This window comes from Rhinatrema bivittatum, chromosome 5, assembly GCF_901001135.1.
Source record: "Rhinatrema bivittatum chromosome 5, aRhiBiv1.1, whole genome shotgun sequence".
Lineage (NCBI taxonomy): Eukaryota > Metazoa > Chordata > Amphibia > Gymnophiona > Rhinatrematidae > Rhinatrema > Rhinatrema bivittatum.
This window is the reverse complement of record NC_042619.1, coordinates 239,651,731-239,666,162: the sequence shown is the minus strand read 5'-3', so window position 1 is coordinate 239,666,162 and position 14,432 is coordinate 239,651,731. Positions and strand designations below refer to the sequence as shown.

The window sequence follows — 14,432 nt, the reverse complement described above, 5'->3', positions numbered from 1 at the left end:
ACCCATATTACATACCTGTGTACGGTTAGTGCCAAAAAACTCTCTGTAGGTCCAGTGCATATTACATCCACTCTAAAGCTCTTTTGGAAGTATATTCCAAATAGCAGATGCAGTGCAAGAAAGTCATTTGTCTGGTTCTGGCTGACTTTGCGCCCCCCCCTTTTTTTTTTTTATTGAAAGAACCAACAAAAGAGCTGACCTTAACGTATACACAGAAGTGTACTTTACTAGGCATTCTCGGAGATAACATGAGCCCAAAATTTATAGAGGGATTTAAAGGTCAAAATAACCTCTATAAAACAGAACCAGCGAGTAAGAGGGCCCCCGTATTTTGAACAAGTTGCAATTTACGAGTATTTTTTTTTCCCTTGGGCAAGCCAATGTAAAAGGATATTGCAGTAATGAAGCCTAGACAAAAGAAAATTTTGGATCAGAATAGCTACATTTACATAAATAGAAAACCATTGGGCGTTTCCGAAAGGTATGGCAGCCGTATACTGTTTGGCGGGTAAATTTGGTTTGACTGTCTTAGTTATTGCGCACACTTGCCTAGACAGCAACCAACCCATACTGGTAATCTTTATTTTTTTCATCTCATACATGTTATATATGCTCTCCATTAATATTACTCAACCTTAGCAGGATAACATAGGGACTAGGGTGGGGGGTTCATGGGGGCACACAAATGACACAACTTGAGGGTTTGCAATGGTTTATTATTCCCTGTTTTCACCCCTCTGTTATGAGATTACATCAATTTCACTTCTGTAGAAAGGGATGTTTTCTTTGTACTTCTATTCCATTATACCATTGTCTATTGTGTATATTGTTCTGTTGTAATTGTCTCAAAACTTTAAATTACAAAAAAAAGCTACATTTGCATTGTCAAAACAGCTCGGCGAAGGAAGAAAATGGTTTTCGAACCAGATGACTCTACACATGCTTGTAAGCATCACATCCAACACTGTTCTCAAACTCTTCACTCTCTCTTTCACTGGCAAAACGACCTTTTCCAGGATCAAGGACAAGCTTAGAATCTGTGGGGATTCTTTTCCCACAAATAGTATCTCAGTTTTGGCAGGCTTTTTAACATCAATTTTGTTTCCTGTCATCTGCACCCATAATAGCCTCAGCTCTTGCATTCAATCTTTAGCTCCTTGCATTAGACCAGGATGTAGATGTTTAGTTTCAGGCTGTTCAGGCACCGCTCATAGACTGTTTTGTTTATGCCCAACATTTCAGACTGCAGTCACTACCCAGAACATCAAAACACTCTCTGGCCTGGATCCCTGGACAATGTACTGCCTTGAAGTTCAAGCGGTTGCTGAGGACTATAACCAGAGGGGACAGCTCAGTGGTGTGCACTGCGAGAGGACCACAGACGATGGTAATCTCTTTAACATGGCTAGCTTAAGCCAGTGTGCTGGCTCTCAACCATTTGGCTGCAAAATATATTCAGATCTGTATTCAAGTGCCTTTTGCCATGGGAACATATGCCCAGCGGGGCAGAGACAGTGGGTTCAGTAAGCATCCAGCACTTTAGTATTTAGCGATTTCAACTATCATTGGTAAGCCATTGCATATAAATGTCTGCTTGCTCCTACCCACCTTCCTATCAGTAGAAATCATGCACTTCTCATCCAGCTCTCCTCAGAGAGGCTTCCTGTGGCACACCCAAAACATTTTCCCTGTATTTAGCAACTGTTCCATTAAAGGCATTAAGGAGAGATTTCCCCCTCCACTCTCCTTCTCCAGAGACATTTCTTAATGTTGGTTATTGACCAGCAACTGACCGGCAGATGCAATCCTCTGGGTGTTAAGAAGCTGTGTACTGGTTTTCAGAGCACGTTTCTAACGCCCAGATTAATTTGTTTTAACTCCTGATGCAGTAAGCCAATGGTAGGCTAATGCATTGGGAGTTTAAAAAAATAAAATGAAAGTGGGTTCTGTGTAAAATGTGTACCGAATGCACAGTTTAACTCAGGAAGGTGATGGGGAGGCATCCTTGACAGGCCGCAGCCACCTGCCCAGGTAAGTACAGACTTATCTGGCTGTCTGGTGTGGTTCACCTTTAGTTAGGCATTCAGCATGTTTTCTCAGGGCTGGTATCTGGTGATACGTCAGTGGGAGTCCAAGCTGAGGATGGCACCCAGGCCTCTTGTTACTGTACAACGTCCAAGGGACAGGAATGGAACCCAGGCTGCCCACATTAACACTAAACCCTAAGGCATGTGGTTGGGCCCCTGCTTTTTACCTCCTGAATTGTAGCAAATACTTTTGTAAGGCCTTTCTAGCATAGTAACTATTGCAGAGATACACTTCAAGATATATGAAGATCACACATCCTAACAAATCTCTATTCCGTCTCCTTATGAAGTTTATGAAAAGTATAACTCGTAGGGAGTTGCAAAATCCACAGGTCCTTTTACTCTGATTTTTGCACCTCAAAAGAAAAACGTGTGCCTACTTTTCCCTTTTGAAAATTTGTCTAGGGAAAATGGACCCACAGAGATTTGCCCCTGCTTTATCTCCGTTGCCTTTTCCCTCCCATGCATGATGTTTGCATTTTCAAACTTAAAAACCGTGCATTGTGGCATCTCCCTTCCTAACCCTACTTCTGAACCCATTTAAATTTTCCACAGATAAAAGTACAAGTGTTGATCCTGGCGCTTACCCACAGAAGGAAGGAGGGGGGAGGGGGGAGGGTGGTTTAAAGCCCAGTGATGGATTACCACCCTGTTCAAGGCCTGCACCTGCTTCTAATTCTCAGACTTGTTGGAGCTGGTATAAACCAAATAGAATTCCACTCATGGAACCATGTGGCGTTCAGGGCTGGACAGCATTACACAGTGACCAAAACGTCACATTGCCCATGTTCCAGTAGTACTGTAAAATCAGAAAACGAGTCCTCTCTACATTCCCATCTAACGGTGGCCTCTAGAGTGACTTGAGCTGCTAATCCCAATGGGAAACCTTTTAGGCTCTGTGCAGAGGGCGAAGGTTCACTGGAGCTGGAGTTCCACTAAGGGCTCCACTTCAAATCCAAAAGGAAAAGGGAGATTGAGGAAGTTAAGGAGAAGATGGCCCTAGAAGGTGTGCCTGGTGCCCTGGTCTTAAACTTCTCCTTCCAGTGTCTTAAGGCAGGAGTCTGATAAGTTGTGTCCTGGTTTTATTCAGATGTGGTTGGGAGGAAGAGGGCTATACAAGGGTAGGAGGAAAAGGTGACTAGGTGTGTAAAGGTGTCACCAAAGTGTCCTTATTATATGCATCATAGTCTTCAGATGCCAGAAGTGCATAGGGTTCTCTCCCACTCCCTAGTGGGAGCTGTCTTGTAAAGGAGTGTTTGACCAAACTCATACGCCTACTGTAGCTCATGGCCTCTCATACTAGGAAGGTGGCCTCCAGCTTTCCAGGAAGAAGGAGATTTTCTTGGGTTCCAAGGAGGATCTTGAGACTGTGAGAACCAAAGGAAGGGGGCGTTAGACCCATGCTCCTTGTGCTTATTATTGGTTTTGCCTTGAGGGTTTGCAGAGTAAAGGCTGTCTGAGTTCTTTCTTAGGATGAGCTACTGCCAATTCTTCCTTTCAGGAGAATGTTCCAGCTTTTACTGGCTACAGAGATCTGCACACCCGGGGGGAGGGTCCCACTTTCCTTAGAGCTAGTGGGGTAGTGTGCGAAGACTTGCCATGATAGTAACTATTTTGGACTGTCCTACCAGGTTTTTCTGTATGATTGCGCTGTTGTTGAGTGTGCACTATACAGAATCTATTCCTCTGCATTAGTTAAAATCCAGTAAACGATTTATTTTGAACACCACCAGACACTTTTTATTTTTTTTTTTAACTGGATGATGACAGGAGACCTAAGGGCTTTAAGACTTTACCTCCCTCCCGCCTCTGTCAAGACGTGATCCATGTTCCTGGGTTCAAACTTAGCCTTGGGATTCCCTGTGTCAGATTAGCTGGTGGAATATATACAGAGAGCCCCATATAGACACACATAACAAGAGAGCTGATGACTGAGTGAATAATACAATGCCTGTGTGTGTTGTAGGTAAAACTCCAGAATGGGTGATTATCATCACATTCCTACTAGCCATGGCTGTCATGCTGGGACTGGTCACTGCAGGTTACTTCACCATACTGTATATTTACAGGACAGCAAGATATGTCTTTTTTCCTGCATGTTCACTTCCACATCATCTGAAGGAGGTTAGTCTTTTTTTTTTTTTTCTCCTGCAGATGTAATTCTGAACTCGGGAATATGTTAAGATTCGTAGGGGGAAGTCATATACACAGTCGCAACCACCCTCTTCAAAACCTTGTACAGTGGATTCTTCAGGGCAGGATATTTATTTAAAAATTCTTATATGCCACTTATACAAATGCATTATAGATCTAAGTGGTTTATAAAAATGTACCCCCCCTCCACCCCCCCTTTTTTATACCCTCTGAAGTAACTATTTCCCAGTTTTACCGCCTTCTTCAACTTTCGACGTCTCCGTAATTCTACGTAGTTAAATGACACCTATACAGTTCTCCTGTACATAGTCTCCCCCTACTCTTTTGTATTCTCCCCTTACCTCCTAACTATGCTCCCCCCCTCCCCCCCCCCCCCCCCCAATTCGGCTCCCATGGTTTCATTTTTGTACTGTTTTATTTGTTCACTTTGTTATAATGTTACATTGTTATGTTATATTGTTATATTGTTTCACTGTATCTCCCACTTGAGTTCTTTGTAAACCGGCATGATGTGCTTCACGAATGTCGGTAAATAAAAGTTAATAAATAAATAAAATAAATAAATAAATATACAAATTCAAACATTACAAACAAAAGGAGATAAAAATAAATATGCAAGTGTAAATATGGAGAGTTATAAGAGTTGGACATATATCGTTAAGAGAGATCCTCTGGGACCCAAGGCATTAAGAGTGTCAATTACAAAGTACACTTAAAAGAATCGAAGGGACACATGACTGGGGTTCAGGCATAAAAAGTATTTACCAAAGTACTTATGGCGCAACAGGGATCTAACACAGAATACGCTTTTCTGTTGATTAAATCCACAGTCCAGAAATAAATATTTGAATTTGCAACTGGGTGCTTCCTCCTTTCTGTTACTGAGGTCCCCCTTATTCCTTTCTGAAACTTGGTCTAAATTCCAACAGCTTGTGGAAGCCTATCAGGGCTCTGTACGAATGGGCACACCCTCCACTCGTAAATTGTACCTGAATGAACAATGCTGAAGTATAAATATTTGACTCCTTACCATCTACTCCTTTCTCTTTTGACTCTGGTATACACCAGAGAGAGATTGCCAGTGAGTAATCTATCATTGTCTTCTCCTACTTCTTCTGTATACTACATGAGCAAGATGTTTGCCATGTGGGCACTGATTCTTAGGCTGAGAGAACCAGAAGGAAATAAATTTTCTAAACAAAAAGAGGAAGGTAGAAAAATGTCCTTTCAACAGAAGATTAAAAAAAACAAACAAAAAAACTCCTCTAACCTCAAATAGTAAAATCAAAGTCTTTTAAATCTCCACAAATCCCATAGCCCAGTGAACTGGGCCTAGGATTTCTCCAGGAAAAAGGGAACTAAAAAAGCCAAGACTTTCAATTCAAAATAACCACACCTCCTCTAGGGACTGTCTTTTATAGAAACACAGGAAACAACCATTACAGCAGCCTCATAGAGGGGTTGCTGTGGCTTTCTGTAAGGCTACACCTTCGTAGGGAACCTAGTGAGGGCCCTACAAAGAAAAATTAAGAAGACATGACTGAATTGTCTTGTTCTCAGTGAGGGTCGTGGTTTGGTTTGTTTTTTTGGTTTTTTTTGTTGTTTGCAATGACTAAAATCCTTAACCTTGCATTTGTGTTCTTTTGACTAGATTATAGTAATTCCCATTTAGCTGGCCTATCCTTCTCTCTTCTTCCTCCAGTTTCTTCAAAATTCACCTGCCTGACTCACAAGTGCCAGCTCTTTGTGTGCTTAGGCACCCCAATAATAAGCAAACGCCATTCACTATGTCTGGAAAAGAACAATTTTGTGTTCTGTTTAGCACCCCAATCAGTTTTAAAAGCTGGCTCCCATGGCCTAGTGTTTCCTGCCCCCTTCCTACAGAACCTTCACTGGCTGCTCTTTGTGGTTTTGCTGCTATCTCTTTCTAACTCTTCATCTCTCAGTCTCTCCCCCTGTGCCTTCAGGCCTGACCTGTCTCTCTTCCTATAGCTCCTCCCCCATCCGCAGGCTCTAGTCTGTATTTAGTCCTTGTCACTTATTCCTCTTGCACTAGAACCAGCTGTTTGCCTACATATTTATCTGCTTCTTACTGATTTTTCAAATATCAACTCAAACTGTTGCTGCCACCCCCACCCCCTTCCTATCTTCCATTCTACAAATACCTAATCTCTTTTCAGCTATATCCTGATGGGCCTGCCCACCTGTTACCTTGCATGTATTAAAATTCCTAGGAGCTACAGAGGGGGATGTATCGTCTCTGGCTTGAGGGCGTATGACAGATTGCAGGAAAAATGTTATATAATTGAGGTAAAACCTTGAATGTTTGTAAGCTAGGGAATTTTAGGAATAATGGATAAACAGTGATTATTTTTAGGATACCTTTTTAGGTTTGTGTATCAGCACGATGCACACTATAAAAATCTGCCAGTATCTTTCCTAGTAATGAAATGGCATACACAAATTAAGATTCTTAATTATGTGAAATGTATTTAATCTTAATATAAAGGGCTAGGCCCCAGAGGCAGTTGGGAAATCTAATAGAAACGAAGCCTTACACAGTCAAATAGTTTACTGTCTACCCCTCAGAATACGAGAAGCACCAAAAACCCATTCTGTCTCAGAAATAGCAATAATAAGCTATTTGAGGAGTTCTCAAGGATTAATAAAGGATTAGACTATCTCAGTCTTAAAAAGGACTTTAGAATTTCTATTTGATCCCAATTTGTGCTAAGTTACTCTTTCCTTTATAAAATAAAGGGATCCTGGTAGAATGAAGTACTTTGGGGAAGAGCATAGCACAAGGCTGGGTGGCATTGACTTGTGCGTTCTCTCTTCCCTCACAAGAAATTAGCTGGTACCAGAGGATTGCTCAGGACATATGTATATGTACATAAATGGCATGAGATCTGAATCTAGTAACTTTATTTAACATTATTTATATACTGCTTATACAATGGGTGTTAGGTCTAAGCATTTAACATCTATTCCAGGAACGTTCCTAGCGTTGATTATAATGAAAGAAGGTAGAGAATTGGCAAAAGCTTTTCTTGAGCATTTCAGGTCAAAAGATAATTACACAAAGTAGACAACCAGTTCTTAGCCATATATCTAACTATATTATCTATGCAGACAGAGGGAATAGGGAACTAAAGGTTGCATGATGATCTAACTCTACTTTACTTTCCTGTGCAGATGATGATGATTTATTTTTAAAACTGGCTTGTTTATGTTCAGAATACAAATGAAAGCACTGATGTATGAGAGAGAGATTACTTAAATAAAAGAAAGCAGAAATGAAACCTCTACTGATTAAAAAAAAAATGCTGAGACAAGTGAATAATGCTAGCTTTGTAGGATATAGGAATCAAGTTTATGCTTGTTATGTAGAATCTGACAAGACCTGTCTTTGTCATTGCTTCTGTTGATGAGTGCACATCAATAAAAGGTAATTACTTACTGCAGAAACTTGGGTGTGACAACATGGCTTTTTGTCACAAACTAAGCTGATCAGAAATAACCTAAAATATAGACCAGATAAAAAAAAGTCAATGGAAGTTACTTTGGATTTGACAAAATATTTGGTAGAAAGTTACCATACTACTTTTTTTTTTTTTTTTTTTTTTTTTATTCCAAGTGAGCAGAGAATTGGTTGAAAAGATACATCCCAGATCAATAGACAGAGCATGGATTTGATGTGGCATAAGTAGCAAGATTCAGTGTGGTCTGTTTTTAATCTCTTTATTATAACACATCTCCAAATTATCTAAAGAGTAATATTTTATTTTTGCTGACAAAATTTAAACTTGGTGGTGAAGGGGGAATTTCAGCAGAGGAGACATTGCATAAAAAGCCAGGCACCTAGGGGAACCATGCAGTTCACTGAAAGATGCAGTTTAATGTGGATAACGATAGAACAGTCCTTCCTGATAATGATAAAATAAATATTTGCTAGTGATAACCAAAACAAAGTGGCAGTAGTATCTACATGTTAGAATGGATCAGAAGTGGTCAATGTAGACTACTGCTTTTAATATTAGCATGCATTAAAAATGAGGAGCACTATTCCACCATACAAAGCTCTCATTGTGTTAAGAGTATGGTGTCTAGTTCTGGGATCCATATTTAGATAGGTTATCAGAACTTTGAAAAATTACAAGAAAAAGACATCAACTTAATAAAAGGGATGGGATCCAGGTGGAGATGCTTTCTTAATATGAGCTACTTGGTCTATCTGGTTTTCTCTCCTTTGCATGCAGTCCCAATCGGCCAGTTACGCTGGTCGATGTATGAGCCAGGTGGCCGGTCTCTTGCTAAAGGACATCCAGGCAGCTCATACAGTTATCAGTAGCATGAGAGCAGGTTCAGCTGTCCTATAAACCATATGCAAACTTAAGCACAAACAATGTGAAGAAAAATTCTTGTTTTCCTTCTTTCACAGTATCTGAATAAGCCCTTCTACAATGCTCCATTTCTTGCACCAGAGAAACAAGAAAACCATGAATCCTGCACTGTATGCACCGTGGTTACAGACGAAACTGAAGCCTACAGCCAGGAGCATGCTGCATTCACTGACAATAGAGCAGAGCTGCTTCACAACTCCCGAAGACCTCTGTCCAATGAATGTGAACACTTGGCACGGATGCCGCATACTCCTTTTACCCTGCGCTGAATGCCAGCAGTGGAAATGCTACTGAACAAGAGGCATGAACAGTAGCATAGAGACTTTTCTGACCAATCTCTGAATAAGAGATGTTCACAAGGAAAAATAAGACAGAGTGTGTTGAAGAGGAGTCTTACCCTCTACTTACATGTAAGCTAGGACCAGGAGTACCTTTTTAATGCACTGTATTACTATTCAATCATTTAGTAATTATTCATGTGTAAAATTGTATGTCAATATTTCCTGAAGTTTATTTAATTTTTCAACATTTTGTATCTTTCTGCAGTGTATATAGTTTTTGTATATAGTAAGCCTGTGTTTTGTTTTTTTAAAAACTACCCTCATAAAAGAAACACTTAGAGGTATAGCTTGGGTTGCTTAAGTAATTGATATGTAACCCAGTACTATGCTTGTACCTGTGAAAATTAGGAGCCAGTGTGGAGTATTTATCTAAAATTAGCTCTGGTATAAAACTTGCTCTAGTTTTGGTTTCCCCTACTGTAATGTCTGGAAGATTTTCAATGATAAAGCTCCAGTCAGTTTTGCGGTGAAGCACAACTTTGCTAAAATCCCCTTCCCACCCTGCATCCTGTTTAGTAAAGTCTGCACTTCATGTGCCTGTGGGGCCTGTCTAGTACACAAAGCCCTAAAGTGTGCTACACAAACTGCAAAGGAAGGGTGAATCTTGAAAGTGGCCCGGAGGCGCACATGTGCACCTATGTTGGCCCAGGGATGGGGCTATTTTGTAACCTACACGTGGCTATGTGTGCCTATTATAAAATAGCCTGCCTGCAGCACATGGGTGCTGACCTTTAAGTAGACATGTCCCATTTGCACAAATCCTACTTCTACCCTGTAAGTGGGGGGGATTAATTTTAAAAGGGATGCAGGCCAACACCATTGCCAGTTTTCCAAGTTAAGGAATAGGTCTTCCAAACTCTCTTCTTGCCTGTTAGCTCTGCCCCTTAAAATACCACTGCTCTGCCTAGATTTTTATCACTTACATGTCACCCATGCCAGAAGTAAAGTTACACTGAAGTGGATCCTGGTGCTTGCCAGTGTACGTAAGTATTTATGTACAAATTTCAGATTAAAATCCCAGAAGGCCCATGCCCTGTGCCTTTTTCAGAAATTCAGAGATGTGCACACAGTGGCCTTTACCTGTGTACCTGGGCAGCTTTTAAAATCCACTCAGTGTGTGTTGGCCTAACATTTGCATATCCTTGATTGATTGCGTGCATCAGGCATTTAAAATTCACCTGTAAGTTACAATGCATTAAATCTGAGACATATCTTCAGTATGGCACGGCAAGGAGAAAACAATGCCGTAAGGTGGCTCAGTTAGAGGAGCCTGGCATCAGAGGAGAAGCGTTGGGTTGTTTTTAAAATCTTGATCCGGGGAAAGCAGTAACAGCATGAGTAGCAGCATCCTAAAACTAAAAAGTGCCGTGGTCACTTTTAGAATGTTTCAAATTTCAAACAAGACCATAAAAATAAGCGTATGTCATAATATGGGCTAGAATTTAAAAGCCCTGTGCCGATGTGCCTATTTTGCATAGGCCGCCAGCACGCGCAAAGCCCCGGGACGCCTGTCTAGTATACAGCTTTCAGCAGACTGATGTTACAGATGTACTGGGCCGTGGAATTTTTGCCATGGATAGGTAAGGCCCCTGATTTTGCAACCCCTGTGGCAGAATCAGCCTTGCTGTGGACTTTAAGAGACTGTTCCTGGGTCCTATGAGTGGGCAAGCACACTTTTTTTTTCTCCCTGCTAACAATCTGACTGGCAAGAGGAGAAGGATGGCTATGCCGTAGGCTGTTCCCTCTGCCTCTGGCCTCCAACTTGCACTTTAAACCGCTTGCCAGTAGGCTGTCCTGCATGGTTGTAAATGCGACTGAAGCTCATGGAAAATGGAGAAGATGGCCTGAGGCGCTGCCACTTTCATGCTGCTCCTGCGGGCTGGACAGATGTACATGGGTGAGGGAATCCGAGCCAGGAACACTTGGGAGGATGAGGAGGGGCTGGGAGGGAGATGGAGTATGTGAGAGAGGAGATCTGCTTGGGGGAGGCATAAAAGAGGGGGGAATAATGGGAGGAATGGGTGATTGTATGTGAGAGAGAGTGGAACAAGGCTGGGAGTGGAGTGGGATGGGCACAGATGTCTATCAGAGGGTATATGGGATTGGAGCGGGGAGGGCTGTGGACCAGGGATGGGATTAGGAAGGAAGAAGGAGCACCCCTCCCCCTCCCCTTTTTTTTTTTTCTTCATGCTATTCCCTCACAATTTCAGACCCTCCTTCCTTCTTATCTCTAATCCCAGAATGTCATTGCTACTCCCTGAGGTGCCCTCCCTGGGGCCACAACTGAGATCCCTTTTCTTTATCCAAAAAATCCTCAAATTATACAGCCCTGCAAGCAACATCGGAAAAGCATTTTAATTTTTCTAATGTAAAAAAGTCACCTTCTTTAGGAGGCAAGTTTCAGAAAGCTCACATAGTTACGCAGTCCATGGCTACTTCATGCCTGCAGAGCTCGTAAACGGGTGCTTTTCCTTTGAGAATAGTCTGCGGGAAGAAACTATCTGCAGTGGGCAAAGACTGACTGGAAAAGTTCACATCTGGATTTGAAATTCAAATCTGCGGGTGGCGTTTCCTTACCCCATCCTCATCTCCACGAAGTGCATTCCCATCAGTCAGCTACAAGCATGCGTGCTGTACAAATCTGCCTGTAGGTTTAGCGAGGGGAATTATTCAGGCCAATTTACCCAGGTGGAGAGCTTTGAAGATTGCCCTCTTAATATGCCAATATGCCCCAGAATTGCTGCTGATTCTCCCCTTAAGCTGCCGCAGGAATCTGGAGCCTGTGTGTATATGGAGGAAGGTGCCTGGTGCAATGAGGGATTACAACACTCTTCAAGTTTACACATATTCCCAGAGACCAAAGATTGATTGTGCTGGTGCCTGTATCAAAGCACTGTGTCACATCAAATTCTACAAAAAAATCATAAATTGCTTTGGCTAAGGTGATCACAGCCAATCATGAGAGTATAATATGTTGAGATGGGATAAAAGGGCATCTCATAGCACCAAGTCTTGAACATCTGCTAAAAATGTGAACTTCTCGATTGAGCTGGGAATTGTGAAGTGATTCTCCATGATTCTCCTGTATGCTAAGAGAATGCTTTTCATATTGTGCGTCTAAGCAGAAAGTGTCCTGCCGATCAGCAGTGGGAGGGGAAAGATAGAAATGTTAACCCATTCTGCATGTGCTGGTTTGAAAGAACAAAGAATGGTAATTAATCATTTTCTGATATGTTGCATTCATAAACTCTGTATTGCAGACAACTGGGCAATAATATTCTGTAATCCATTAATGCTGTGAATTTGTCAGTAGTTGACATTCCATACTTGGGTGTAACCAATTTCTCATGTTAGAAAAGACGAGAGCCTACGCAAAGGCGTTCTGTACAGAAGTGAGTGGTTCCTGAGTTAGTTATGCAAACAATTCAAAGTCCAGCTCTAAGTGCTGAATTTCAGCAGACGTTGAGTGAATGTTCAGATTTTCACCAGCTCCACTAGGAACAATTGTTGGATTTTACCAAAGGAGTTGGTAAAAATTTGACATCCAAAGCAACTCTGGTTCAATAAAAATAAGAAATGTGGATTAAGTGTAACAATATCCAGTGTAACTGGCTGTTGCGGTCTCTACCGCTTCCCCTTCGCTAGCTCTGAACAGTGCCTACCTCCGCTGCTGGAAACGCCGCGTTCCGCGTGGCTGGGACTCCAGCAGCTCTGCCGGTTCCACGTGGCGGCCGCCATTGCTTGCCTGTCTCCCCGCTGCCTCGCACGCGCGTGAGGACGCCCACTTTGTGCGCACAGCTCCCGGAAGTCTGGCCCCGCCTGTGCTGATGCCGCCACGCCCTAAGGCCGATATAACCGGCGTCCGGACTCAGTCTCCTCACCTTGCAACGAGGTTCACTACTGCCTAGCAGTTCTGAGTTGCGCTTCGTCTGTTCCTCGTTTCTGACTTAACCTTTGGACTGCCTTTTGACTTTGCTTCAGCCTGCCGCCTGCCTCTGACCTTGGCTCGTTCCCGACTTCGCTTCAGCCTGCCGCCTGCCTCTGACCTTGGTCCATTCCCGACTTCGCTACAACCTGCTCCAGTCTACAGCCTGCTTCAGTCCACAGTCTGCTACAGATTCCATTCCACTCTTCAGCATGCTCCAGTTCCTGTATTCTACAGACCCTGCCTCAGTGTCCGGTTAGTTACAGCTCCCGCTGCCGCCCGCTGCCCTGTCATCAGCTGGCCCTCGGCCTGTACAGCCGGTCCACGGACTATCTTATACTTTTGGACTTCCTATACTACACTCCCAGCCTAGGCCTTAACTGCCACTGGACTTTGAGCATATTCCCCAAGTCCCAAGGTTCCAGGACCCTACGGGCTCCTCCTGGGGGGCTCCTGGTTCCCGGGTGAACACCGCCAGCCTGTGGCTCCGCCTCCCGGCCTACCCTGTCATCCTTGGTGGGCCGGCCCAAGGGTCCACTTCCTCGCCTGCAGTATCCAACTGCAACAGTGGCTTTCTGATTTGGGTAAGATTTTTCTCGGATGGTTTTAATGTGTATGAAGTTTCATGTTGTCCTAAATACATGAGTGCTTTTGATTTGGCATGCTCACAGACCTGTAGGTATGCAAAGCACCCTATTCATTTCCTATGCTGTATATCAAAATTGTTCAGGTAGCCAAGTAGTTGAACTGAAATGTTGGATTGGGGAACAAAAAAAAATCAATGAAGCCACTTAAAGGTGAATTTTAAAAGCCCAGCGCACGCATTAATTAGGGGATGAGCAAATAAGTTAGGCTCGCGCAAGCTGAGTGAATTTTAAAAGCAATGCAGATCCGCACATCTCCAAAGTTTTCAAAATGGGACAGGGCATAGGCGTTATCAGGGTGTGAACCAGAAATGTACACGTAAATACTTATGTGCCCGCCGAGACCCCCTGCCACATAAGTTTACTTCTGCTATGGAGGAGGTGTAAGTTATAAAATAAACTAGGCAGATTTATGGGGTTTTAAATGACAGGGCTAACTGGGGGGGGGGGGGTTTGGAAGACCTCTCTTATTTGGGTGAACTGGTGAAACTGGGAATGGCAGCGTATTAAAATCCCCCAGTTTACATGGCAGAAGCGGGATTTGCATGCCCACTTAAAATTCGGGCCATGTGCACGCAGCCAGGCTATTTTATAATATGCGTGCACATATGCACACAAGTTATAAAATGGCTGCATCCCTGGGTGCAGGCCAACGTATGCAAGCAAATGTGTGCCCATGTGTGAGTTTGAAAGTTACTGTCCCTATGTGGCTTAAATGTTATTCTGAAATAATTTCAGAGCTTGAATTTACTGAGCTTACCTAATATTCTGTTCATTGTTACTAATGACTTTTATGAAAAATTCATTTTTAGAAATAGAACATTTTCCACCCCTCATTTCTGAATGCAATCTACTTTGGATAAAAAAAAAAAAAAATC

General features: G+C 42.6%; 1 protein-coding gene across 7 annotated transcripts in view; it reads left to right on the top strand.

The window, feature by feature from the left end:
* IL10RB (interleukin 10 receptor subunit beta) overlaps nt 1-9,812 on the top strand; it is a 32,783-nt gene extending 22,971 nt beyond the window's left edge. For all 7 annotated transcript variants that reach the window (XM_029603566.1, XM_029603562.1, XM_029603563.1 and 4 more), the window contains exons 5-7: nt 1,243-1,387; nt 4,054-4,211; nt 8,683-9,812. In XM_029603566.1, the coding sequence (XP_029459426.1) occupies nt 1,243-1,387; nt 4,054-4,211; nt 8,683-8,913 (534 nt within the window). In that variant the 3' untranslated portion in view covers nt 8,914-9,812. The remainder of the gene's footprint in view (nt 1-1,242; nt 1,388-4,053; nt 4,212-8,682) is intronic.
* The last annotated feature ends 4,620 nt before the right edge of the window (nt 9,813-14,432 follow it).